This window comes from Bos javanicus, chromosome 5 (assembly GCF_032452875.1).
Source record: "Bos javanicus breed banteng chromosome 5, ARS-OSU_banteng_1.0, whole genome shotgun sequence".
In the NCBI taxonomy this organism is placed as follows: Eukaryota; Metazoa; Chordata; class Mammalia; order Artiodactyla; family Bovidae; genus Bos; species Bos javanicus.
In genome coordinates, this window is record NC_083872.1 from 56,859,427 (window position 1) to 56,887,269 (window position 27,843).

Consider the following 27,843-nt stretch of genomic DNA (forward strand, 5'->3'; position numbering starts at 1 on the left):
CACTCAATAAACAAGTCCATGGGTGGACAGAAATGAACCTCATTGTAGGCAGCGGCAGATTCCTGGCCTGGAGAATACAAGGCCTGGGTTCTGATCTTGGCTCTGCCAGGTCTGCAGTGGTATGATCCTGGAAAAGTGGTTTCTCACTCTAGGTATGTTTCCTCCACTGCAAAATAGGGGATCCTTAGTCACTTCTGCCTCTGCTGTGATATAGCTCTACCCATCCATGGAATTATGTTCTGATGACACTTCCACTCAGCTTTCTCTTTCTTTCTTGCCTCTTGCCATTTCCCCCCTTCAAATATATATAGTAGGTCAATAAATTATGTAAGGGGAGATTCATAATGGAATTGCTGATGGGCCAGGCTTAGGCAGAGAGCCGTGAGAGCAAGAGAGTGTGGACTTTGAACCAAGCAGCTGTGGCTAGGAGTTGGAGAGTCAAGTTTCTATTTTCAGGTGTTTGTAATCCTGATTTGCTCTTTGTGCATTATTGGGAGGGAAGATGGTGGGGATAGGGAGCCTACTGTTTAGGAATTTTCCTGGGTGGATGAAGAGGTCCCGTGGCAAAGAGGATTTTATATGCTTTTTGTCTAGTGGAGGCAGTGATTTCCAGCTGAGCTAGTGCCCAGGAAACAGCACCCAGGCTGTTATTCAGTATTCTAACACAGAAGAAGGAGTACAGAGAGAAATACCAGAACTGGCCCAAGCTGGAATCTATGGCAAACTTAGGCTCAGGAAGCTGCCATTCTGTTTCTGATTCTGCCACATGCTGTCTGTGGAACTCAGGGCACGTTGTGTAACCTCTTTGAGCCTCTGTGTTTGTCTCTAATTTTCCTTTTTGGTGGAGTAATTCTGCACTGCCTACTTCACAGGGTGGGTTAATTCAGTGAGATGACACAGCTGGGAGTTCACTGAAACTGAATAAATGCAACGTTGGGTGTTATCCTTAACTTGGAGGCAAATGGAGAGAAACTTGGGGGTTTTGTCTGCTTTTTTGTTGGCTCTTGTCTATTCCTCCAATAGTGTCACCGATACGCCCTGGCTCCCAATAATATAAGAAGGGTAGGTATGAGGGAGGTACTATTTCTTTGGTCAGAAGACACCACAGCCTGACAAAATTCCTGATTTCAAGAGAGCCTTTCCTTGGCAATAAAGTCTGCTCCTTCTGCCCTCATTTCCAAATTTGGGGGGAAATGGAGCCAGAACTCCGCTTCAACCCCTCAGCTCAGGCCAGCCAGATACCCTTTCCTACCTAGAGGGGGCTTTCTCATGTGGCCAAGCATTTCCCTCTGGGGCTGCAGGCCTGTGAAGGGTTAAGCGAGCCACACCCTCAGCAGGAACAGCCTCGGACTTTGTGCTGAGCAGCCATCTCTGCCTTGCCTGGCTTGACTGGCACAGGGAGCCCTGGCTGGAGGAGGCAGGACAGAGGAAGGTCAGAATCGTGGACACGGGCTAGAGGAGGGCAGAATCTTTCCTGTCTTTCCCGACACCATGGACAGCTCCCACTAACAAGGACGCCTCTCCACCCTTGGGGCCCGGGACTCCTATGCCCCCTTCCTGTCACACTAGGATTTCATCTACCATTCTCTGATATTGAAGTTACACCCTGGTTCCAGCGTGGGGTGAGTCCTGCCTTAACCTGTTCCTCTTTTCATATCTTAGGATGCCCTATGTGGGAGCTTCTTCGCTGCCCCCCATCCTCCAACCAATCTTATCCTCGTTCCTTTCAAATCTAAATCCAAAGATGCCTTCTTCCCAGCCCTGCTTCTGCTTCTTACCTTGCCTGCCAAGTTATTTAAAATCTTAACTTTTTCTCAAATCTAGAAAATGTGGGGTGATGATAGTATCTGCTTCCTGGAGATATTCTAAGCAGCAAATGAATGAGTATGTGTAAAGTCTTTAGAGCCTGCCTGGCCCATAGTATTTACCACCTGATTGCTGTTGGCTGCGGTAATCAGTATTCTCATAGCTCCCTCAGTTGTGACTTTACAGGAAGTGATAAGTGCTCACTTTTCCTGGAGCTTGGAGAGGCAAAGTGGAGGGAGAAGGCAGCCTCTGTTCCCTTTCTGCTCCACCGTTCTTCTGGCTTTCCTCCCTTCCCCCACTCAGGTTCAGCGATGCAGGAGAGGAGGATATGGCTGTTTCATTCCTGTTAGGGAGTGGCATTGACCATTGTACTAATAGTTCTGTCCTGCACCAGGGCACCCCGCCTGCTCAGTCCCACAAGAAAGACTGAGGAGGATTGAGTTTCCTCCTTAGGGAGCACCTACCATATGCCACGGAGAAGGCAATGGCACCCCATTCCAGTACTCTTGCCTGGAAAATCCCATGGATGGAGGAGCCTGGTAGGCTGTAGTCCATGGCATCGCTAAGAGTCGGACACGACTGAGCGACTTCACTTTCACTTTTCACTTTCATGCATTGGAGAAGGAAATGGCAACCCACTCCAGTGTTCTTGCCTGGAGAATCCCAGGGACAGGGGAGCCTAGTGGGCTTCCGTCTATGGGGTCGCACAGAGTCAGACACGACTCAAGTGACTTAGCAGCAGCAACCATATGCCTACTGTGTGGGGCTGAGCCCTTCCCCCTCTGCTCTTCCTTGCTCATCCCCACCAGTTACTAAAAAGCTAGATGTGTCTCTCTGGGGCAGAGTCCATGCCAGAAGCTTAACGTCGTGGATGTAAACATTGGGGATTGAGATCGAAAAACGGGGACAGATGTGGAGGCACATCCAAAGTTCCCGACCACTGCTTGCTTGTTGGGGAAAACAAATCTCATTTTCATTTTCTTTGGGGCACTCCAGCCTTTAATGGAGGAGCTCCTGCCTCTGTCCTGGGGCTCATCACCTTGTCCAGGCCCCGGTTAAAAACTGAATCTCACTGTAACAGTGAGAGGGGAGGGAAAACTTTGGAGCAACTTTGGAAGTGAGTATGGGTGTGCCTGGTGAGGAAATGGGCTGTGAGAGGCAAGGAGTTGGGAGGGAGACGGGTCACAGAGTCAGGGAACCTGGACCTGGGCCAGGGCCTCAGTGCTGGAGGGAGGGAGCCTCCAGTGCCTGGCTGTGGCATGAACTTTGCTTCCCTTTCCTCCCCAGCCATCTCCCCTGCAGCACAAGGATGCTCCCCCAACTGCTACCTACTGGGGGCCTTCTTTACCCTGGTGGTTGGAGGCAGGTGGTCCTGCCTCACTCCCACCAACCCTAATTCAGGGAGCAGAGGATCCCTCCCACCTCTGGCTTCCCTGCAATCTCCACACTTAGCTTGGACTGGTCTGGAGGCCTCTTTCAGCTGGCCAGGGGCTCTCTCCAGGGCCAGTACTAGGGGGAGGGGAAGACTCTCTTAGGTCCTTCTGCCTTCCTCCCCTAAATAGTTACTGGCCGTGAAAGCTGATCGGATACCAGCAAACTGATCCCAGGACCAATAGCTCCTCTGGACATGACCCTTCTGGAAGGTTCCGTGGGGGTGGAGGACCTTGTGCTCCTGGAACCCCTGGAGCAGGAGTCTCTGATCAGGAACCTCCAGCTGCGCTATGAAAAGAAGGAGATTTATGTGAGTGCCCATGGGTGCCCCTGGCTGTGGATGTGTGGCCAGAGAGTTCTCGGGCCTTTCCCAGACCCACCCTGGCTCACTCTGTCATCTCCCACAACTCCAGACCTACATTGGGAACGTGTTGGTCTCAGTGAATCCCTACCAACAACTGCCCATCTATGACCTGGAGTTTGTTGCCAAATACCGGGACTATACCTTCTACGAGCTGAAGCCCCATATGTGAGTAGAGGGACCAAGGGAAGGTGACAGGGCCCAGCTCGTCATGATGAGACATCCTCATTTCCTCTATCCTTTCTCCTGAAGGAGGCTCTCCAGCTGTCCCTTCCTCCCTTGGCCTTTTGGAGGCCCCTTACTAGGCCTGTTGTTTGCCATGGTCTGGTCCAAGTGGGGAGGGCGAATGAGTCTGGGGATCGAGTGAAAGACGGTGTCTTGAACTGACCCCACACTAGTCATCACCCACTTCCTCCCTGCAAGCTATGCACTGGCAAATATGGCATACCAGTCACTGAGGGACCGGGACCGAGACCAGTGTATCCTCATTACCGGCGAGAGTGGAGCTGGGAAGACGGGTGAGGCGCCGGGTGAGGGGGGCGGGGAAGCCATGGGGTTGCTGCTGGAACTGCCCCCTTGTCTCTCTCCAAGACAGAGCCAGTCCTGCCCCCAACCCCTGAAATTCCTTCCTGGGTTTTTCTGAGTGGTGTGAGGTGCTGCAATGAGGGAGATTAAGGGCAGCGGTGGGGATCCACACGGGGGTTTCTCTTGCAGAGGCTAGTAAGCTAGTGATGTCTTACGTGGCTGCTGTCTGTGGGAAAGGGGAGCAGGTGAACTCTGTGAAGGAGCAACTACTTCAGTCAAACCCGGTGCTGGAGGGTAAGGAGTCCAGTCTCTGTCCTCTCCACCCCACCGCCACCCTACCATCCCCCGTGTTCCCGAGATCACTGTTCGTGTTCAGCCTGAAAAATCTGAGACTGCCCTGATGGCTGGAGGACCTTCCCCCTTCCTGTCCCTGGGGTCCTTCTTCTGCCCTCAGCCACCTAACTCCTTCTCCCCGCATCTCCACAGCTTTTGGCAATGCCAAGACCATTCGCAATAACAACTCCTCTAGATTTGTGAGTGAACATCTCCTTGGCCTTGGACGAGAGGGTGTGGGGTCTTGAGAGGGAGGAACATGGCCCAGATGCCTCCTGGACAGGATGACAAGGAAAGGTAGAAGCCAAGTCTCTCTCTCTCTCTGCTCTCTGAAGGGAAAATACATGGATATTGAGTTTGACTTCAAGGGATCCCCCCTCGGTGGCGTCATCACAAACTGTACGTGTCTCCCGTCCCACTTACCCCCTCTCCCGCATGCCCCATGGTGTCCCTTTCTGCTAATCTACTGCTGTAGGAAGGAGGAAAGTTAGACTAACAGGCTTCCTAACCACTGGGAACACCAGGGATTAGGATGGAATTAGAGGGAAGTTGTAGTACCTCCCAGATCCTCAGAACATTATTTTCTTATTTTCTGTCAGATCTGCTTGAGAAATCCCGTGTGGTGAAGCAACTTGAAGGAGAAAGAAACTTCCACATCTTCTATCAGCTCCTGGCGGGAGCAGACGCACAGCTACTGAGTACGTGCCAGCACCCGACATGCAGCAGAACATCCTCAGCCTGCATTCAAGCCCCAGAACCCCTGGCCCCTCTGGATCCCTAAAGCCATCTTCCCTTGACTCTCAGGGCAGTCCTACCCTGATTCTTACCCACCCACTGTTGGGAACAAATCCCTTGACTTCTGTGTTCTCTTCCTTTTCTGGGGTTTTAGTCTAGGAATAAGCCTTCTTACCTCTTCACCACTCTTACTTCTCTGAACTGCCTTGATTCCTTTTTCCCCAATTCAGTTCAGTTACTCAGTAGTGCCTGACTCTTTGCCACCCCATGGACTGCAGCACTCCAAGTTTTCCTATCATTCCTTCACCAACTCCCAGAGCTTGCTCAAACTCATGTCCATGAAGTTGGTGATGCCATTCAACCATCCCATTCTCTGTCATCCCCTTTTCCTCCTGCCTTCAATCTTCAGCATCAGGGTCTTTTCTAGAGAATCAGTTCTTTGCAAGAGGTGGCCAAAGTATTGGAATTTCAGCTTCAGCATCAGTCCTTCCAAAGAATATGCAGGACTGATTTCCTTTAGGATTGACTGTTTTCATCTCCTTGAAGTCCAAGGTACTCTCAAGAGTGTTCTCCAACATCATAGTTCAAAAGCATCAATTCTTTGGCGCTCGGCTTTCTTTATAGTCCAACTCTCCCATCCATACATAACTACTGGAAAAACCATAGCTTTAACTAGACGGACATTTGTTGGCAAAGTAATATCTCTGCTTTTTAATATACTGTCTAGGTTGGTCATAGCTTTTCTTCCAAGGAGCAAGCATCTTTTTATTTCATGGCTGCAGTCACCATTCACAGTGATTTTAGAGCCCCCCAAAATAAAGTCTCTCACTATTTCCATTTTTTCCCCATCTATTTGCCTTAAAGTGATGGGACTGGATGCCATGATCTTAGTTTTCTGAATGTTGAGTTTTAGGCCAACTTTTTCACTCTCCTCTTTCACTTTCATCAAGACACTCTTTAGTTCTTCTTCACTTTCTGCCATAAGGATGGTGTCATCTATCTGAGGTTATTGACATTTCTCCCAGAAATCTTGATTCCAGCTTGTGCTTCATCCAGTCTGGCATTGTGCATGATGTACTCTGCATATAGTTAAATAAACAGGGTGACAATATACAGCTTTGATATACTCCTTTCCTGATTTGCAACCAGTCTGTTTTAATTGTTCTAACTGTTAGAACTGTTGCTCCTTGACCTGCATACAGATTTCTCAGGAGTCAGGTAAGGTGGTCTGGTATTCCCGTCTCTTGAAGAATTTTCTGCACTTTGTTGTGATCCACACAGTCAAAGGCTTTGGCTTAGAAAATAAAGCAGAAGTAGATGTTTTTCTGGAACTCTCTTGCTTTTCGATGATCCAGCAGATGTTGGCAATTTGATCTCTGGTTCCTCAGCCTTTTCTAAATTCAGCTTGAACATCTGGAAGTTCATGATTCACGTACTGTTGAAGCCTGGCTTGGAGAATTTTGGATGTTACTTTGCTAGCGTGTGAGATGAGTGCAATTGTGTGGTAGTTTGAATATTCTTTGGCATTGCCTTTGTTTGCAATTGGAGTGAAAACTGACCTTTTCCAGTCATGTGGCCACTGCTGAGTTTTCCAAATTTGCTGGCATATTGAGTGAAGCACTTTCACAGCATCGTCTTTTAGGATTTGAAATAGCTGAACTGGAATTCCATCACCTCCACTAGCTTTGTTTGTAGTGATGCTTCCTAAGGCCCTCTTGACTTCACATTCCAGGATGTCTGCCTCTAGGTGAGTGATTACACCATCGTGGTTATCTGGGTCATGAAGATCTTTTTTGTATAGTTCTTCTGTGTATTCTTGCCACCTCTTAATATCTTCTGCTTCTGTTAGGTCCATATCATTTCTGTCCTTTATTGTGCCCATCTTTGCATGAAATATTCCCTTGGTATCTCTACTTTTCTCAAAGAGCTATCTAGTCTTCCCTATTCCATTGTTTTCCTCTACTGCTTTGCACTGATCACTGAGGAAGGCTTTCTGAGCTCTCCTTGCTATTGTTTGGAACTCTGCATTCAAAGGGGTATATCTTTCCTTTTCTCCTTTGCCTTTAGCATCTCTTCTTTTCTCAGCTATTTGTAAGGCCTCCTCAGAAAAGCATTTTGCCTTTTTGCATTTGTTTTTCTTGGGGGTGGTCTTGATCACTGCCTCCTATACAATGTCACGAACCTCCATTCATAGTTCTTCAGGGATTCTGTCTATCAGATCTAATCCTTTGAATCTATTTGTCACTTCCACTGCATAATCATAAGGGATTTTATTTAGGTCATACCTGAATGGTCTAGTGGTTTCCCCTACTTTCTTCAATATAAGTCTGAATTTGGCAATAAGAAGTTCATGATCTGAGCCACAGTCAGCTCCTGGTCTTGTTTTTGCTGACTGTATAGAGCTTCTCCAACTTTGCCTGCAAAGAATATAATCAATCTGATTTCGGTATTGACCATCTGGTGGTGTCCATGTGTAGAGTCTTCTCTTGTGTTGTTGGAAGAGGGTGTTTTCTATGACCAGTGATTTCTCTTGGCAAAACTCTGTTAGCCTTTGCCCTGCTTCATTCTGTATCCAAGGCCAAATTTGCTTGTTACTCCAGGTGTTTCTTGGCTTCCTAGTTTTGCATTCCAGTCCCCTATAATGAAAAGAACATCTTTTTTGGGTGTTAGTTCTAGAAAGTCTTCATAGAACCATTCAACTTCAGCTTCTTCAGCGTTACTGGGCATAGACTTGGATTACTGTGATATCAATGGTTTGCCTTGGAAACGAACAGAGGTCATTCTGTTGTTTTTGAGATTGAACCCAAGAACTGCATTTCAGACTCTTTTGTTGACTATGAGGGCTACTCCATTTCTTCTAAGAGATTCTTGCCCACAGTAGTAGATATAATGGTCATCTGAGTTAAATTCGCCCATTCCAGTCCATTTTAGTTCACTGATTCATAAAAATGTTAATGTTCACTCTTGCCATCTCCTGTTTGACCACTTCTAATTTACCTTGATTCATGGACCTAACATTTCAGATTTCTATGCAATATTCCTCTTTACAGCATTGGACTTTACTTCTATCACCAGTCACATCAACAACTGGGTGTTGTTTTTGTTTTGGGTCCATCTCTTCATTCTTTCTGGAGTTATTTCTCCACTCTTTTCCAGTAGCATATTGAGCACCTACCGACCTGGGGAGTTCATCTTTCAGTTTCGTATCTTTTTGGCTTTTCATACTATTCATGGGGTTCTCAAAGCAAGAATGCTGAAGTTGTTTGCCATTCCCTTATCCAGTGGACCACATTTTGTCAGAACACTCCACCATGACCCGTCCTGGCTTCTTGGGTTGTGCTAGTGGTAAAGAACCCGCCTGCCAATGCAGGAGATGCAAAAGACAGAGGTTCAGTCCCTGGGTCAGGAAGATTCCCTGGAGAAGGAAATGAAAATCCACTCCAGTGTTCTTGCCTGGGAAATTGCATGGACAGAGGAGCCCAGCAGGCTACAATCCAAGGGGTCTGCAGAGAGTCAGACATGATTTAGCGACTAAATCTCCTTTTTTCCCCCAAGCTGGCTTCAAAAACAGAACACTTATTTCCATCTGCCATGCTTTTCTACCTTTAATTCAAGGGACTTTATCCATAGCTCAACAGGAGATTGGACAGGATGTTACAAGTATTCAAGGACTTCCAATGAGCTCTAGTTGAAGTTGTTTTGGGTCTATATCTGTCTCACTCATGATCTTGTCCTTGGTTTTTTCTTCTGTGGAGGTTCCATTCATTCATTCATCAAACACCTCTTGAACATCTACTATACTTGAATATCCTGCTAGCTTCTAAGGATACAGAGTTGAGTAAGACATGGACCTTGTCCTTGAAGAAGTCTTCTTCTAGGGGTGGCACATATGTGAGCAGATACATCACAGTGCAGTGTGACTGTTGCCAATATGCTGTGCAGTTGGCTATAGGTGCAGAAGTCATGGAGCACCATGATTTTTCTTAGGGAAGAGACCGTCTCAGCCTGATGCTGGCTGGGCCTTACTGCAGGGTCTGATGGGACTTTAAGCCCTGCCAGTTTCCTCTCTAAATCCCACCTCTGGCTGTGGGCACTGTGGATATCTGATGCCTAAGAACTTATGGCTTTGATTTCTTGTTATTCTGTGCTGGACTTGTGCCTGCCTCCTTTCACCCTCCTGGAGATCTCTATGGTTTAAGAACCCCCACAGGTATCATCTTCCCTCCTGGCTTAATAGTCTTGATTGTATTCAATTTGTATGAATCAGACACTGGAGTCTTGCTCTGGCTGATTCTTGCTCATTGTTTTGAGTCTGGATGGGGCCTCCCTTCCTGGTGTCATCATCCCAGGGCCTTTCTGACTCATTCTCCTTCCAGACACCCCTCTTTATCAGCCTCCTGTTTCAAAATTTTTGTCTCAGGGGAAGCTGCCATTAAACTCTACTTTGACAGTCACTCTCTAATTCTCAGATCTTTTGAGTAACAGATAACTGATACTATTCAAGCTCTATGATTAACTCATTCCTTCCCATCTCAGTGAATGGCTTTGTCCATTCCCTTGAATCATTTTTTATAAGAAAGTTTTGTATGCCAGTCAGGCATGCAGAATATGAAGATGAAAAACACAATCCCAACACACAAGCTGTTCATTGGTAAGAGGAACAGGAAAAAAAACCCAAAACCTAATCCACGAGATGTAGTCTAGGGTAGGAATGCACCATGTGGAACACAGGAGAGCCATTTGGCTCAGCCCCAATCTGAGAAAACCTTCCAAAATGGGGTCTGGTTTGGGGAATATAGTGTCTGCCACTTGGTTGGTGTTTTGTGAACAAATAATGAATGCCCCAACCTGGGCAATGGGCAATGTGTGAAGGCTGGGGGTGGGTGGGAGATAGGTGCTCACCCTTCTTTCCTCGCCTTTGTTCTCCCAGAACCACTGAGAACTGAACAGCATGGAAGGATTGCTTTTCTGGTTTTATTGTTTAGAACCCTGAGGGTGGAGAGAAGAGTAGAATGAGGGTTTTCTTTCATAAAAGTTGGGGAAAACCTCAAGAATTATGAACACCACTTCCCTCGTAGCTCAGCTAGTAAAGAATCCGCCTGCAATGCAGGAGACCCTGGTTTGATCCCTGGTGTGGGAAGATCCCCTGGAGAAGGGAAAGGCTACCCACTCCAGTATTCTGGCCTGGAGAATTCCATGGACTGTATAGTCCATGGGATTGTGAAGAGTTGGACATGACTGAGTGACTTTCACTTGCAAACCCTAGATACAACTTAAAAAAGTAGTAGTCTATAATCATAAGAAATAATGATCCCAACACAAAGACTACACAGGAAGAACCTAAAACAAAAATGGCTCCTCTGAATAAATGAATGAACCAACCTAGAGCAAGGTCCATGAGGGTCAAGGTTGGAGGACTCAGAGAGCCCACGTACTGACCCTTTTCCCTCATGCTGGTCCTTGCAGAGGCCCTGAAGCTTGAGCGGGACACAGGTGGCTATGCCTACCTGAACCCGGACACGTCCAGGGTGGATGGCATGGATGATGATGCCAACTTCAAGGTCCTCCAGGTGGGTACCCAGGATGAGCCATTAGGCCATGCCCTGAGTCCAGGCTCTGGTTTTGGGAAGGGACGCAGGCATTGGACTGGCATGAAGTTCAGCTTCCGATTCTCCTTTCTTCCCTAGAGTGCGATGACTGTGATTGGCTTCTCTGACGAGGAGATTCGGCAGGTGCTAGAGGTAGCGGCCCTGGTGCTGAAGCTGGGGAACGTGGAACTGATCAACGAGTTCCAGGCCAATGGGGTGCCAGCAAGTGGCATCCGTGATGGGAGAGGTCTGTACCCAATCAGCTCCCTAAATCTCCTACTGCAATTTCTGTTCTCCCACCGTCTTCAGCATAATAGACTTCACTCTGACTAAGTCCCCCTCTGCCCGCTCAGAAGTTCCTCCCCAAACATACTCATTCAGAATATCCTGTGAGACACATTGGAATGAAGTTGGATGTTCCATAGACCTTGGTTCTGGGACTCTGAATTCTCAGTGGATTCTTTGCAAAAATGGGGACAATTACACTCATTTCAGGAGATTCTCATATTAAAGGAGATGATACATGCAAAGTGTCAAGATCTCCCTTCTCTCCTCCTCCTCCCCAGATGTTCCTCCAAGGCCATATTCTGGATGGGCTGTAAGGACTTTCCCAGAAAGACTCGGGAACAGTAGGCCCCCAAGCAGTTTCATGTATCAACCCTCCCTCCTCCCCTGGGAGTAAACCCTCTCTCAGGCCATGTTGTATTTCCTCATCACTCCCAGGTGTTCAAGAAATTGGGGAATTGGTGAGTTTGAATTCAGTGGAACTAGAGAGAGCTTTGTGCTCAAGAACCATGGAAACAGCCAAAGAAAAGGTGGTCACCACACTGAATGTCGTCCAGGTGAGGGTCTCTCAGGGAGGAGGCTGGGTTCTGAGTCTGTTCTACGGCTGTCACACTAACCAGCAGCCCCACCCTCCAGGCTCAGTATGCCCGGGATGCTCTGGCTAAGAACATCTACAGCCGCCTTTTCAACTGGTTAGTGAATCGAATCAATGAGAGTATCAAGGTGAGAGATTTCCCTCCTTCCTCAATGATCTCCTCTGCCTGCCCTGTGCCTTGGGTTCTGAGATGAACAGAGGAAGAATGGTAGCGTGTTTTCTTTTATCCACTTATTTTTGAATCTGTGTTGTTTTGGAAATACATCTTTTTTTTTTTTTTTTAAATTCAACTATCTGGATTCTCTATCAGCTGCCTGGTCTTTTCAGCTGCACAAAGATTCTGAGCCTCAGTTTCCTGATTTGGGAAACAAGACACTAACATTTACGTGTTTCCCAGGATTTAGTGAGGATCACTAAATTTAGTGCTTCCGTGGTAGCTCAGTCGGTAAAGAATCTGCCTGCAGTGCAGGAGACCTGGGTTTGATCCCCGGGTAGGGAAGATTCCCTGGAGAAAGAAATGGCAACTCACTCCAGTGTTCTTGCCTGGTAAATCCTACGGACAGAGGAGCCTAGCGGGCTACAGCCCATGGGGTCGCAAGAATCAGACACGACTTAGCAACTAAACCATCAGTGATGATCAGATAACTTTGTGTACGTGATTACCATATAATCCAGGAATTCTACTCCTAGGTATATATCCAAGAGAATGGAAAACATGTCCACATAAAAGCTTGTGCATGAATATTCATAGGGGTATTATTCATAATAGCCAAGAAGTGGACACAACCTAAATGCACATTGTTTATCCATCTGATGAATGGATAAACAAAATGTGGTGTATCCATACAGTGGTATATTATTTGGCTATAAAAAGGCATGAGGTACTGATACAAGCTCAACATAGATGAAGTTGGGAAACATGTTGAGTGAAAGAAGCCAGACCCAAAAAGCTACATTTTATGTGATTCCATTTATATAAAATGTCCAGAATAGGCAAATCCATAGGGATGGGGAGTAGGTCCATGGTTACCAGAGGAATAGGGAGTGACTGCCAATGGGTCCATGTACAGCATTTCATTTGGGGGTAATGAAAATACTCTGGAATTTAGCAGTGATGGTTGTACACTTTTTGAATATACTAACAAAAAGCAACCACATCACCAAATTGTGTACATTTAAAGGGTAAATTTTATGGTGTACAAATTAGGCCAAAATAGAGCTATTGTTTAAAAATTACATATGTGAAAGTGCCATCAATTTAGAAACTATTACTGGAAGGCAGCAGGGTACAATAGTATTTGAATCTAGATTTGGGCAAATGCTTAACTCTTTTGGCACTTTTTTGTTTTTTTGGCTACACTGTGCAGCATGTGGGATTTTAGCCCCGCTGGTTCTCCCCTCCACCCTCCTGCCCCTGCGGGTATTGAACCTGCACGCCTTGCAGTGAAGCATGGAGTCTCAACCCCTGGACCAGGGAAGTCTCTTAGCTCTTTTGAAGTAGATTTTTTTCATCTGTAGAAAGGGAATCAACACACCTTATAGGGATATACAGATTAATGAAACAAGATCTTAGGATTTTTTTTTTGGTAAAATGCTCTACACATATAAGGGATGGTTATTTTCCTGAGATTTTAATGTTTTTCTACGTTGTGCCATGGGAGCATTTTCCTGAAATCTATTTGCATCTTCCCTTCCCTCCTTTCCTCCCTCTTGGCTGGTTCTTCAGCCTATAGAGGAAGAGGGAGCATGAAATCACCCCAATTCCTCTCCAGCATGGTCAAGTTCACTCAAGTGCTGTCTGCCCCCTGCTTCACTCTCATCCATCCAGAGGGGCCTAGCCACATGTGCAGAGGGCTGGTCCTCAGATGTATCTTTTCCTCCTCTTCAGGTAGGTACTGGGGAGAAGAGGAAGGTCATGGGGGTTCTGGATATCTATGGCTTTGAAATATTAGAGGTGAGAGAGCTCCAGCAACCTTAGCACCCTGCTTCCTGGGGGTGAGGGGTGGCAAGCTCGAAGCGGGGTATGGGAGAGGGGAGGTCAGGCTGAAATGGAGGATGTGTTTTGTGCTGAGCTGCTCTCTCTCTCTCTCTAACCTGTGTACCCACCTCAGGATAATAGCTTTGAGCAATTTGTGATCAACTACTGCAATGAGAAGCTACAGCAGGTGTTCATAGAGATGACACTGAAAGAGGAGCAAGAAGAATATAAGAGAGAGGTAAACGAAGCCTTCCTGCTTGCCTTTCTCTCAGATGATGTCAGGCATATGCCAGACCTTTTCCTCCTTTGTCACAATTTCCTCTCAATTGTCCCCAGATGGGAACACTAAGGACAGAAAGTTTCCCTTGCACAGCTGAATATGCCAGCATTACCAAGAAGCCCTAACTCTCTGCTCTCCACCCCCAGTTCCCCATCTTTCCACCACAGGCCGGGCGAGGAAGGGGGCAGATTGATGGAAGGGTGTCGGGGGTAGGTGGGAGTGGGAAAGAGTCCTGACAGAAGTGAAGTGACAGCTGTGGTTGGCCCAGGGCGGACTGGGAGCCGCATTTAGAAGGGGCATTTTTCCTAGGCTTGCCACCCTACTCATCCCTTTTGGTGCCCTTCCCTGACATCAGAATCCTTTGTCTCCTCCAGGCTGGACTGATGTCGCTGTCGTCTTTTGTAGCACTCCGATCCCAGACTTCCTCATTATAAGTGCCCTGTGGCTCAAAATTTCCACACTCCTTCCCCTGGTCCCCATTTTTCTATGGCTAAGTGTTAGAAAAGCTCTCTGATGGAGCTAATTCACTCCAAGGTGTGAATGGCTGTGTCTCACTCATCAAAGCCCTCCCAGGGATGTTCCTTGTGAATTCAGGAACCTGCTGTGGCAGCATTTCAGGCAATGTGGTCACGACTCAAAGGTTTTTTTAACTTTTGTATGTTTTGACTTTAAGAACTTATATTATCAAGTAGATAAATCTCATCCATGCTTCCAGATTCAAAAAGCTTAAAAAGGTGTATAAAGAAGTCTTCCTCCCACCCCCTTTTAGTTCTCCCTCCCATCCAGAGGCAACTGAAGTCAGCCTCCTTCTGCAGCAAATCTGTAAATACATTTTCCCACAATATTTATTCAAGCGGCCACAAATACACTCCATTCTGCATCTTGCTTTTACCAGTTAACAAGAGACCTTTCTATATCAGTTCATAAAGATGCTTCTCTACAGCTGCCTAGGATTGTAAGGATATCCTCATTCATTTAACCAGTTGGGAGAGGTATTTGGGGGATGAAGCGGGAGGGCAACTTTACTTAATTCCACTCTGTATTCCCTAAAGACCTGTGAGGGAAGAAGAAGAGAAAGGCTTGTGTTCCCCAACCACACTTGGGAGTGGCCCAAACTGGGGAGGTCTGGCCCTTGGGTGGTCAGGACCTGTCTGTAGGCCTGATGCCCAGCAAATCTCTAAATGACTGATTCATGGTCTTTTGGTCCTCTGCTTCTATACCATTCTTGCTTTTTAAGAAACAAATTATACAGCCCCAATGTATCATGTGGGTCAGTGGTTGTGAAAGTGTTGTCCTGAGCCAGGAGCAGCAGTGGCCCCTGGGTACATATGAGAAAGACAAGTTCACAGGTCCTGTCCCAGGCTTGCCAACTCAGAAACTGGGGCTGAGACCCAGAAGCCTGTGTTTTAACAAGCCCTCTCAGTGACTTGAACACTTGAGTTTCACTGATGCAGGTCTTTGAAGATGTGTCAAATCAGCTTTGTTGTTTGATAATAAGCCTTTGGTTTACTTAAGTGCTTTTGTTCTATGGTTTGTTGCCAGAGTGGTATGGCGATTTGCTCTTCCACATACTCAGGGATCCTTTCCCCCTTCCACAGTAGGGTGATTCCTGTCCCAGTTTTTACCTAACATATTACTCTTCCCTTCCCAACCTACAGCACCCCCGGGGCTCTCTACACTGTCTGACCCCCTCTCACAACTGCTCTGGGTCCTCCCAGACATCTGTCCACCCACCCCACAAATTCTCCATCAACCCTGGAGGGGTGAGGGTATAATAGAAACCACACCAAGGACCCTCTGAACTATAGGGCTTTCTGATGGTCCTTGGTGGGGTGGATGAAAGGGGGCCTGGTTCTGGTGGGGTCTTTGAAGTCTCATCTTGGACCTGCTGCATGTAATTTTTCATGTCTCCCCTTGCCAGGGCATACCATGGGTGAAGGTGGAATACTTTGATAATGGCATTATCTGTAACCTCATTGAGCATGTAAGTTCTTCTCTCTGGGACCTCCTGCTCCAGACTGCTTGAACACCCTTCCCCTGTCTCTCTCTCCCCCTCCCACCCTACTTGATAAGGATGGTAAGGAAGGCAAAGGATGAGGGGGCAGAGGGGTGGCAGTGAGGTGTAGACATCTTGAAGGGCAAGGTCTAGGTTGGGCTGTTTTTGTTCCCCTGGCCAGAATCAGCGAGGCATCCTGGCCATGCTGGATGAGGAGTGCCTGCGGCCTGGGGTGGTCAGTGACTCCACCTTCCTAGCAAAGCTGAACCAGCTCTTCTCCAAGCACAGCCACTATGAGAGCAAAGTTACCCAGAATGCCCAGCGCCAGTATGACCACAGCATGGGCCTCAGCTGCTTCCGCATCTGCCACTATGCAGGCAAGGTGATGTGATGGGCCTGGATGGTGAAGATTAGGGTCTGGGCACAGACTGAAGACAATGGGGGAGGCACTGGGGGAAGATGGGAACCAGGAACACTTCACAGTGAGACTGGGAGAGCCAAGTGCATGACAGACAGTATGGCGGATGCTCCAGACCAAGTGCTGTTCCTGTACAGGTGACCTACAATGTGAACAGCTTCATTGACAAGAACAATGACCTACTCTTCCGAGACTTGTCCCAGGCCATGTGGAAGGCCCGGCACCCGCTCCTTCGGTCCTTGTTTCCTGAGGGTGATCCAAAACAGGCATCTCTCAAACGCCCCCCAACTGCTGGGGCCCAGTTCAAGAGTTCTGTGACCACTCTCATGAAGAACCTATATTCCAAGAACCCCAACTACATCAGGTGACATGCTGGGCACATAGGGGAACATGCTGATTTGTGATGACATGAACAGGGTCCATGCATGGTAGAACGTGTCCATGTGGGGAGGGGGCTCCCTGGAATAAGGGTGCCAGAAACCCTTTCCTCATAGAAAACAGAGCCCACTGAGCAGCCACATGTCCTGTAAGGGGGAGAGCAGGGTGGTCAGGTAGTGACCATGCTCTAGTGAGTGAAACTGGGAAGGGTAGTGTACCTGCTTTCTCTGGAATTTTTCAGCTAAGGACTGTGGGCTTCCCAGGTGGCACTAGTGGTAAAGTACCCACCTGCCAATGCAGGAGATGAAAGAAATGTGGGTTTGATCCCTAGGTCAGGAAGATCCCTGGAGAAGGGCATGGCAACCCACTCCAGTATTCTTGCCTGGAGAATCCCATGGACAGAGGAGGCTGGTGGGCCACAGTCCATGGGGTTGCAAAGAGTCAGACATGACTGAAGCAACATAGCACAAGCACAAGGGGTGTAGAGACTAGGATGGGCGACACTAGCAAGGGTGAAGCTCCTGAAGCCTGGGCCTTGCCCTACCTCTCGTCAGGTGTATAAAGCCCAATGAGCATCAGCAGCGAGGTCACTTCTCTTTTGAGCTGGTAAGTGTCCAGGCTCAGTACCTGGGGCTGCTGGAGAATGTGCGGGTGCGACGGGCAGGCTACGCCTACCGCCAGGCCTACGGGTCCTTCCTGGAAAGGTACCGATTGCTGAGCCGGAGCACTTGGCCACGCTGGAATGGTGGAGACCAGTAAGATTCAGTGGGAGACTGGGGGGCAGGGAGGGGCAGTGCAAGGAACCTGTGGGGAGGAGACACCTCAGGCGGTACCATGGGCATCACTGGAGTTTGGTGAATGGCTACTGGGGGACATGAATTGAATGATGGCTTTTCAGAGGCTCTGAAGTCTATTGAGCCCTGAGCTCTTCTCCCCTCTTAGAAGAGGTAGAGGAAAACTGGGAGAGGCCCCTCCTCTGGGATGCCCCTGGACAGCTTTCTTCACCTGACTCGGCAGGGAGGGGGTCGAGAAGGTCCTGGGGGAGCTGAGCATGTCCTCAGAGGAGCTGGCCTTTGGGAAGACAAAGATCTTCATCAGAAGCCCCAAGACTGTGAGTTGCAGGGGGCACTTGTGTTTGGTGGGGCTGGACGGTGGAAGAGTTGGAGAGCCCACCTGAGTGAGAGGCTGGGTGAGGGGAGCTTCTAGAACCTGGAAAGGATAGTGTGTGAGGACGTCTTTCTGCAGGGGTTGTATCCCTGGGAACTGACCCCTTGGGGCCCCAGCCCACCTGCCCTGGGCCCCGGAAGTTAGGTGTGCTTGCCTTGCTGGTCTGAGCACCTCTACCTGAAGCAGGGCTCCTCGAGAGTCATTAGTCTGAGTGTCCAAGTCCTAGTGCAGTGCCTGCTCAAGAGTTAGGGCTCATGGATGTGTGGATAATTAAGTGAATGGTTGCATAGATGAGGAAACTAAGAGGACAAAGTAATGATTAAATAAAACACTGACAGGGAAGCCATTGGTGCCATGGGTTCCCCCCAGGCCAGCCTCTCTGTGCCCCTCTGCACCCCTCTACAGCTTTTCTACTTGGAAGAGCAGAGGCGCCTTCGACTCCAGCAGTTGGCCACGCTCATACAGAAGACATACCGAGGCTGGCGCTGCCGCACCCACTACCAGCTGATGCGCAAGAGTCAGATCGTCATATCCTCTTGGTTTCGGGGCAACATGGTACCAGTTATCCCTGAAGTTCTATCCCCCTCACTCTGATATGAGAGCAGGAAGTAGAGAGGTGGTTCGGGAGGTGGAGCTTCTCTAACAGGCTTATTGTTTCTACAGCAAAAGAAACACTACAGGAAGATGAAGGCATCAGCGTTGTTGATCCAGGCTTTTGTGAGAGGGTGGAAGGTAATAGAGAGGGGAGAGGAGTTTCATCCCCACACGTGGCTCCTTGTGCCAGCTGCTGCTGGGGTGGGGGGAAGAATGTGTGTGTGCCAAGTCACTGAGTCATGTTCGACTCTTTAAGACCTTATGGACTCTAGCCCACCAGGCTCCTCTGTCCATGGGGATTCTCCGGGTAAGCATACTCAAGTGGGTTGCCATGCCCTTCTCCAGGGGATCTTCCCTACCCAGGGGCTGAAACCACAACATCTCCTGCATTGGCAGGTGGGGACCCCGGGAAGCCCAGGGGTGGCAGGGGAAGAGTAGCAGAGAGCAGGTCCTGCCCGAATCCAGGACACATCTCTGTGTGACCGCACGTCTGTGTCTGGGCATGTTTCTGGGTCTACTGTGTGTGTGTCCAGGAGCGTGGATGCATCTTGGGGAGATCTGAACACATACCTGGGTGTGTTTCTGACTTAGCTCTGCCTTCTGCTCTGAGTGTCCTCCTGGTTGCCCACTTGTCTGACTTCACTCTCTCCCTCCAGTTAGAGTCTCAGCTCTTTACCTTACTCTGTTCTTTGTGTGATTGAAGAATAGAACCTCTTCTCAGCCTGTCTTCTATCTTCCAGGTAGAACTTACTATCTTTACTTTGGCTCCTTTCTTGTTTGTCCTTGCCAGGCCCGAAAGAATTATCGAAAGTACTTCCGATCAGGGGCTGCCCTCATCTTGTCAAATTTCATCTACAAGAGCATGGTAAGTGGTGGGGGCTGAGGAAGGAAACAGGCCATTGAGGAGGGAGGGACAGGCTGGGGAAGAGGAAGTGTGTGGGGCTCAAGATGAGGTAATCTGAAGCTTTCCTCAAGAGCCTCCTCTGTCTGCTGCTGCTGCTGCTGCTGTTTAGTCGCTAAGTCCTGTCTGACTCTTTGCAACCCCATGGACTATACCCCACTAGGCTCCTCTGTCCGTGGGATTTCCCAGGCAAGATTACTGGAGTGGGTTGTTATTTCCTTCTCCAGGGGATCTTCCTGACCCAGGGATAGAACCTGAGTCTCCTGCTTGGCAGGTGGATTCTTTACCACTGAGCCACCTGGGAAGCCCTTCAGCTCTGTCTGTGAGGGGATAGGGCTGTAGGAGGAGGACCCCAGTGCTCAGGACCCAGGAATAGAATCAGAGCATGTTTTGGCGTGAATGGACACTGCAGCAACCTGTGGCAGGAAGGGGTCCCAGCACATCCACTGACTAGTCCATAGTGAACAGGCTGGAGAAGAGACTGGGGCGGGGTGGTTAATGAGAGTTGAAGAGTCTGAGCCTCATGGAAGAGCAGAGAGAAGACACACACAGGGTTAAGTAACCCAACCTCCCGAAATTCACTTTAGGGTTGAGGGGGTGATGGTGGAGGAATGGTATCTTCCTTCTATCTCTTCGGACACTGTAGCAGGTGAAGCTGGAAGTGAACCTCAGGAAAGATCTTGATTCAAGAAGACTCAGGTCAGGGTGAGCAGGAAGAAGTCAGGAGCAGGCCTGGAGGTTCAAACTATGAACAGTTTCCAGTGAGAGGAAAATGGGGACAGAGAGGGGTGATTGCCAGAGACATATCTCCAATAGTGATGGTGCTTCTGAGAAGTGTTGGAGGGAAACCAGACGGGGGGAGCAGGACTTCCAGTGAGACCTTGGGAAATACCAGAGAGAAGAGCAGGCAATTTTGGACAGAGGGCTGGAGTGACTCTGAACGGACCTCGGTTGCTTTGATCATTGTCGGTTGTTAGGACCCTTACTGGCTTTGCTCACAGAGACTTGAGATGCAGTCACTGGTGCTCCTCTCTGTTCCCTTGGCTGAGTTGAGGGATCGGGGCTCTGGGCCTCCTCCTCACCTCCCTGAGTCTTCAGTGTGTCCTCCACCCTCTCTCAGGGAAGCTCCGTCGTCTTCCTCCTGGGCCTCTTCCGTTGCCGGGCTCTCCTCAGGCAGGCTCCAGTGTGTCTGCCTCACCAGAGTACGTGCTTTCCTGCTGCACACCTGAGCCTGTAATCTGATTTTGCTCTTATCACCTGACTGACCTCTCATCTACCTTCACTCTCACCTGCGTATTATCAGGCATCTGCAGAATGTCACCACAGGAGCTGCTGGGTTTAAACCAGCATTTCAATAAATCAAACCCACTATGGAAGTCTGCTCGAAGGGGGCCACTGGGCACTGATTGCCCCAGTGTTTCTGACTAGGCCATTCATTACCTTGCCTATACTTACCTACTTAGCCAATGCTACTAATGTTAATACCTATTTTTTTTGATCACTTAACTATGAGCTAAGCCCTTTACAAGCATTAACTTGAATGATTTCAACAACCCTGTGAGGTAGGTCCTCACCTTTCCCCCATTTTATTCTATTTTTAATTAATTTATTGAATATTTTTTTTTAAAAAAGCACAAAAACCTTACATACTAAAATTGTACGTATCAAGTATTGGTCCAATCTTATATCAATCTATTTACAATTAAACAGCACCTGAAGATCCCCTGGAGAAGGGAAAGGCTACCCACTCCAGTATTCTGGTCTGGAGAATTCCATGGACTGTATAGTCCATGGGGTCGGAGAGAGTCAGAAATGACCGACCGACTTTCACTTTCAGTTGGTTTTCTCACCTAGGTTAGTTAAATTCGCCCAGAGAATTTTTATTCAAAGTATGCATGCTAAGTCACTTCAGTAGTGCCCTACTCTTTGCATCCCTATGGACTGTAGCCCGCCAGGCTCCTCTGTCCATAGGATTCTCCAGGCAAGAATACTGGAGTGGGTTGCCGTGCCCTCCTCCAGGGGATCTTCCTGACCCAGGGATTGAACCTGTATCTCTTATGTTTCCTGAATTGGCAGGTGGGTTCTTACCACTAGTGCCACCTGGGAAGCCCATTCAAAGTATATGTTCCTTTAAAATAAACCCATTTTATTGTTAAAAACTAAGGCCCAGAGAGGGGGCTACCCTCATAGCTCAGTCAGTTAAAAAACTGCTTGCAATGCAGAAGATCTGGGTTCGATCCCTGGGTTGGGGAGATCCCCTGTAGAAGGAAATGGCAACCCACTCCAGTATTCTTGCCTGGAGAATCGCATGGACAGAGAAGCCTGGCAGGTCACAGTCCATGGCGTCGCAAGAGTTCAACATGACTTAGCGACTAAACGAAGAGGCCCTGAGAGGTTGAATAACTTGTAGGCATTTCACAGCTGTGTGTGGTAAGAGCTGGGATATCAACTATTTGATTCTAGTTAACCACCACCTATGCCTGTTCCCCTCTCCTTCCTCCCTTCACACCCCCACCACACACAAAGAGGCCAGGGTGACCCAGGCATCCATGACTCTGGGTAGACCTGGGGGCAAAAGAGACACATAGGGAAAAGTGGAACTTTCTAGATTTAAGAAAATGAAAAGAGAAACCTCAGAAGCTCCCCACCAATTGGTGTATGGAGGATTATAGGAGATGCTTAGGAATGTTTATTGAATTAAATCAAACCAGGCCAAGGACTAGAGCTTCAGGGTAATTAGACTAAGCCCACTAGATCTTGGTAGTGGAAGATACAAAGAGCTTGGATGGTTCCTGAAGAGTTGTAGAAATATTACTCTGCCTTTTTCTATTTTTGTGTTTTACCCTAATGTCTCAATAGAAAGCTTTCATAAAAATTCCAAAAATTTGGAATTGTTCAAGATCAAGTCATTTTCTATACCTTCAATAATTCTATCCCATAAACAAACAAGGTGTTAGGTATTGCCTGGGATGTAAAGACTTAAGAGTCCTGGTTCTAGCTTGGGGGAGACTAAACAGTCAGATGCCATGGATGAAACTTGATTGGATCCTGGATCAGGAAAAATAAAAGCAAAGTCAAAGAGGATACTTTTAGAGCTTATAAAGGACATGAGAAGAGATTTGAGTATGTATTGCTGTTGGGTGAGTGTATTTAATTAATGTTAATATCCTAAGGTGTGGTAATGGACTTATAATTGTGTAGGAAAATATTCTGGTTCTTGGACAGTATGTGCTTAAGTTTCAGGAGAAAATGTCATGATAACTGTGACCTACTTTAGGATGCTATAGTAGCCAAGATTTGTACATATGTGTGTATTTATATATTTATGTGCATTTGAATATAAGTGTGTGTTAGAGTGCAAAGATAGGGTAAGGTACTAGCAGTAGGTGAATTTAGGTAAGAAGTATATATTATTCAGATGCTCACTGTAATCTTTTTTCAACTTTCATGCAAATTAAAAAATTTTCAAAATAGGAAAATAAATTGTATTACATTTTAAAAATTAAACAAATTAAAATGTAAACTCTTAAGTCAGATTATGTCACTCTTCTCCTAAAACTCTCTAATGGTGTACTGTTTCACTCCACATAAAAGCCAGATTCGCTACCACAGCCTACATGTAAGGCCCTTTATGACCTGTCTTTGGCCAACCAATTTTCTGATCTTCTCTCCTCTCACTCAGCTTAGGCCAGTCACACTGGCTTTCCTTCTGTGTCTGGAATATGCTACCTCTCATTCCTGTCTCAGGTCTGCTTTTGTTGTATCAGAGCGCACAGAATTCTTTAATGTTATGGTCTGTGTTTATTTGCTTGTGGGCTGTCTCCTTCTCCAGTCTCAGTAGGACATAAACTCAGTGAGAAGAGACTCTGTTTACTCTGTTGACTGCCATGTTCCCATACTTAGAACAGTATCAGCACAGATCAGATTCTCAATGATGTTGAATGGTGAAAACACCCAGGACCTGGGATCCTGACTCCCAAAGACTTGCTCTATAGAAGAGGGGGAAGATTGCCATGCAAATAACAGTAGCACAAAACCCAGAAGTATAGACAAAGTACTGCTGCTACTGCTGCTAAGTCGCTTCAGTCATGTCCGACTCTGTGCGACCCCAGAGATGGCAGCCCACCAGGCTCCCCCGTCTCTGGGATTCTCCAGGCAAGAACACTGGAGTGGGTTGCCATTTCCTTCTCCAATGCATGAAAGTGAAAAGTGAAAGTGAAGTCACTCAGTCGTGTCTGACTCTTAGCGACCCCATGGACTGCAGCCTACCAGGCTCCTCCTTCCATGGGATTTTCCAGGCAACAGTACTGGAGTGGGGTGCCATTGCCTTCAAAGGGACTTCAAAGGAGAGACACCCTGGTCTGGGGAATGTGGGAGGGCTTTGAGCTCCATCTCCATCCTTATCAAAGGATAAGTAGAATCTGGGTTGGCAGAGTTGAGCTGAGAGCAGCATTAGCTAAGGCAGAGAGTGGTAATACATGGGCTGGGCAGAGGGCAGGGCAAGGAGTCCAGTCTGGTTAGTGTGCCAGGGTAACACAGGGGATCCCATGACATGAGGTTGGACTATGAGTAGAGGACTTTCAACAGTGTCCTAGAGGCAATGCAACCAGCACACTGCCAGGTTGCAGTGTTGGGCTTGACTGAGCAGAGAGGAGGGAAGATTTGGTACCTGTCCAATAGCTAACACAGTGGGGCAGCCACCTGTAAACAGTTAAGAGTCTTGAGAATAGGAAACTGCAGGAGCAAGATATTAAGGCCAGTTTTCATATTGGCTCCTCCTACCTCACTGAAATGGTTAGAAGGTATCTGCTTGGATATAATCCATCTCTCCCTTCCATCTCCCATTCATGCTCTTACTGCCCAGCCTCAAGCCTACATTCATACTGAAAGAGGGGGGGAGTGGACTCACTTCCACCTCCTCAGCTCCACTTGTTGCTTCTCCCTGTGGTGGCCTTCCTCATTGAAGGGGCAGGATCTGGGTGCAAGTTTGCCTGTCAGGAGGTCTTCTCATCATCCCACTCCCAACCCCCTTGCTCCCAACCCAGGTACAGAAATTCCTACTGGGGCTGAAGAACGATTTGCCTTCTCCCAGCATCTTGGACAAAAAGTGGCCATCTGCTCCTTACAAGTACTTCAACACAGCCAACCACGAGCTCCAGAGGCTCTTCCACCAATGGAAGGTGAGTGGGGCCTGGGCAGCTCTCCTGGGGCCCGGGCAACTCTTCTCTTCATTTGTCTTTTTTCTTTTCTCCTTCCTCTGATTTTCCTCTTCTGCCTCCCTCTTCCACTCCAAAAATTTTTTTTGTTTATGGTGGTAACACACAAAATTTACCACTTTAACCAATAAAAAATTTCTTTTGCTCACACCCCACAGCATGTGGGATCTTAGTTTCCTGACCAGGAATCCAACCAGGGCCTCTTGCATTGGAAGGTGGAGTCAACTACTGGACCACCAGGGAAGTCCCCATTTTAACCATTTTAAAATATACAGTTCAGTGGCATTACGGGCATTCACATTGTTGTGTGACCATCACCACCATCCATCTCCATACTTTTTTTTCATCATCTCAGACTGAAACTCTGTACATATTAAGGAAAAACCCTCTGTTTCTCCATTCCCTCAGTCCCTGGAACCCATCATCTACTCTTTGTCTCTATGAATTTGACTATTCTAGGTACTTCATATACGTGAAATCATACCACATTTGTCCTTTCATCTGGCTTATTTCATTAGCACAGTGTTCTATTCAGGAATACTTTGGCGCTCCTGTCTGGGACTATGCCTTAGGCTGTGCGCTGGGTGCACCGCCCTCCTGGGGCTTGAATGTGATAGTTTCCATTCCCTCCCCCAGCACCCCACAGCTCCCCCCTCCCCAGTGCTCCTCCAGCTCTCTCCAAAGTGTCTGCTCCCTGTCCTTTCAACTCTGTCTCTTTCCAGTCCCTGCCCCTCTCCTTACATGTCTCTCAGTGTTCTCTCCACCTCACAGCCCAGCCCTGCTCTCTTCCTCTATGACCTTAGCTCCTTCCCCTCCCCCATCACAGTGCAAGAAATTCCGGGATCAGCTGTCCCCGAAGCAGGTAGAGGTCCTGAGGGAGAAGCTCTGTGCCAGCGAGCTGTTCAAGGGCAAAAAGGCTTCATACCCCCAGAGGTGAGGACCTCCCAGACCCTGTGCAGCTTCATCAAGAACAAAAAGAAGCTTCCCCAGGAAGGATAATGCTGTAGTCCTCAAACTTCAGTATACATCGGAGTCACCTGGTAGGCTGGATAATAGCCAGATGGCTGCGTGCCCTCCTCAGAGTTCTGATTTAGGAGGTCTATGGCGGGGCCCGAGAATTTGCCTTTCTAACCCGATTCTAGGAGATGCTGATTTTGGTCCTGGATCACATCTAAGAATCACTGAGACAGAGGATACGGTGGAAGATGGGGGATGGAGATGGGAGGACTGTGATGGGAACCCCGTGGGGGAGGTGCAAGGACCTTGGGGTCCGAGGTAAGGACCTTGTCTCCACTGTGTGCTTTCTGTGTGTTCTCAGTGTCCCCATTCCATTTCACGGTGACTACATCGGGCTGCAAAGAAACCCCAAGCTACAGAAGCTGAAGGGTGGGGAAGAAGGGCCTATTCTGATGGCTGAGACTGTGGTGAAGGTCAATCGTGGCAACGCCAAGGTGAAGGCCCACACCTGGACCCCCACCCCTCAGCCTGATCCAGAGCCCTGGCTGGTCGCCAGAAGGGTGAGGACTAATCGCCACCTTCCCTCACCTTTTCCTCTTCTGTCCCTAGACTTCCTCTCGAATCCTCCTCCTGACTAAGGGGCATGTGATCATCACAGACATGAAGAATCCTCAGGCCAAGACTGTCATCCCACTAAACAGTTTGGCTGGGGTGTCGGTCACCAGCTTCAAGGATGGGCTTTTTAGCTTGCATCTGAGCGAGGTATCAGAGCTGGATGGGGGCAGAGCCCAGCCAGGAGAAGGCAGTGGGCACAACAGGGCCCAGCCGGGCTGGAGGCGAGGGGGACCAGACCTCTCACTCCCGGCCTTTGATATCTCCCAGGCTGCTCCTAGGAGAAAAAATGAATCCCTTCCCTGCTGTTTCTCCCCTCCCTAAGATCTCCTCAGTGGGCTCCAAGGGGGAATTCCTGCTCGTCAGTGAGCATGTGATTGAACTGCTGACCAAAATATGCCGGGCTACACTGGATGCCACGCGGATGCAGCTTCCAGTCACCGTGACTGAGGAGTAAGGCCGTGAGCCGGGGGTGAGGGATGGCTTGGGGCAGACGACCAAGCTGCTAGTCACTGTGACCGGGAAAATTTGTCCTGTCAGAAAGTGAAGCGTACTGTGTCAGGTCAGGGCCACCCAAGTTCTCTGTGGCCTCGAGTCTGCTGGCACAGGGGGCTGGGGAGTAGGAGGGGGGAATGTACTTGCCTCAAGCAGGGGAGGGGAAGCCACTGTGAAAATACAGGAGTAGGGGTGAGGGGATGAGGGCGCTAGCTTTGCCTTTCTATCTGTTCCTGCTCCAGGTTCTCAGTGAAGTTCAAGGAGGGCAGCTTGACGGTCAAGGTCATCCAGGGCCCTGGGCGTGGTGGGACTGGCAAGCTGAGCTTCAAGAAGAAGGGGAGTCGTTGCCTGGAGGTGACTGTACAATGAGGAGGTGCAGCGGTTTCTTCCTCCTGGACGGGCACCGGCCCCACCCCCACCTGCCCACCTTTGTGGGGGATCTCGAGTCTGAACCCCCTGATAGGCTGTGGGGTCGGAGACTGAAGAACCCTTGAAGAGGAACTTGCTTCTCCCAAACCTTTCCAGAACTCTCTCCAAAGTTAGCTTCCTCCTACCCTCGGCCTCTTTGCCCACTAATAATATGACAAGAGACTTTGCCAATGTTTGATCAGGTGGGTGGGTCCCTATTCCCCCATCCTTTCACCAGCTTGTACTTAGACCCTCTGCCCCCTCCCTTTCCTTTACTGGGGCTCCTTGGAGCCAGATAATGCAGACAATAAGAATGAAAAAGAAGGGAAATTGTCTCTGGGCTCCTTGACCGGCTGAGCTCTGGCAGGGTCTGGAGAGACTGGGGTGGGGGCGGGGCAGTCCGGGATGGGGCTCAGGTCGCAGGTGGCCAATGAGCTGATTCATTAAGTGCGTCCCTGGAGGGAAGAAGTGAGGATCTCTGTCTCATCAGATACTGGGATCCTTTCGAGATTTAGCCTGAAAGGGGGCCCAAGGCTGGGGGGACTCATGTGAGCAGAGGTGAGCTGGGTCCGTGGCTCCATGCATGGTCCCCTCCATCCCAAGCTCAGCACTGGACTTCATCACACCTGCCCCCGGTACCCCCCTGCTTTTCCATACACCAGAGATGTCAGGCTGCTGCCAACGGTCACCTTGCTAATCACTGTCCCACAGCTGGGGCCTACAGCTGGTGGCACTTGACAGGGGGCTGCTCCCCCACCCAGACTCTCTCATCCCCACGACTGAC

At 48.6% G+C, this 27,843-nt stretch overlaps 1 protein-coding gene across 3 annotated transcripts; it reads left to right on the plus strand.

Moving 5' to 3' along the window:
• MYO1A (myosin IA) lies at positions 1–27,399 on the plus strand. Of its 3 annotated transcripts, none has more exons than XM_061416754.1 (28): positions 1–456; positions 3,369–3,547; positions 3,651–3,766; positions 4,022–4,116; positions 4,313–4,417; positions 4,610–4,656; positions 4,792–4,855; positions 5,056–5,154; positions 10,658–10,761; positions 10,879–11,026; positions 11,503–11,621; positions 11,701–11,787; positions 13,548–13,613; positions 13,771–13,875; positions 15,839–15,901; positions 16,095–16,295; positions 16,469–16,695; positions 17,264–17,464; positions 17,727–17,820; positions 18,282–18,431; positions 18,540–18,608; positions 19,261–19,335; positions 24,417–24,551; positions 25,414–25,520; positions 25,906–26,038; positions 26,154–26,306; positions 26,482–26,609; positions 26,894–27,399. In XM_061416754.1, the coding sequence occupies exons 2-28, from the start codon at positions 3,434–3,436 to the stop codon at positions 27,018–27,020; spliced, it is 3,132 nt and encodes a 1,043-aa protein (XP_061272738.1). In that variant the 5' UTR covers positions 1–456; positions 3,369–3,433; the 3' UTR covers positions 27,021–27,399. The 3 variants fall into 3 exon arrangements, with proteins under 3 accessions (XP_061272738.1, XP_061272737.1, XP_061272739.1); XM_061416753.1 differs by lacking the exon at positions 1–456 and adding an exon at positions 503–1,622; XM_061416755.1 differs by lacking the exons at positions 1–456; positions 3,369–3,547; positions 3,651–3,766; ... (2 more) ...; positions 4,610–4,656; positions 4,792–4,855 and adding an exon at positions 4,726–4,753.
• Positions 27,400–27,843: the final 444 nt, after the last annotated feature.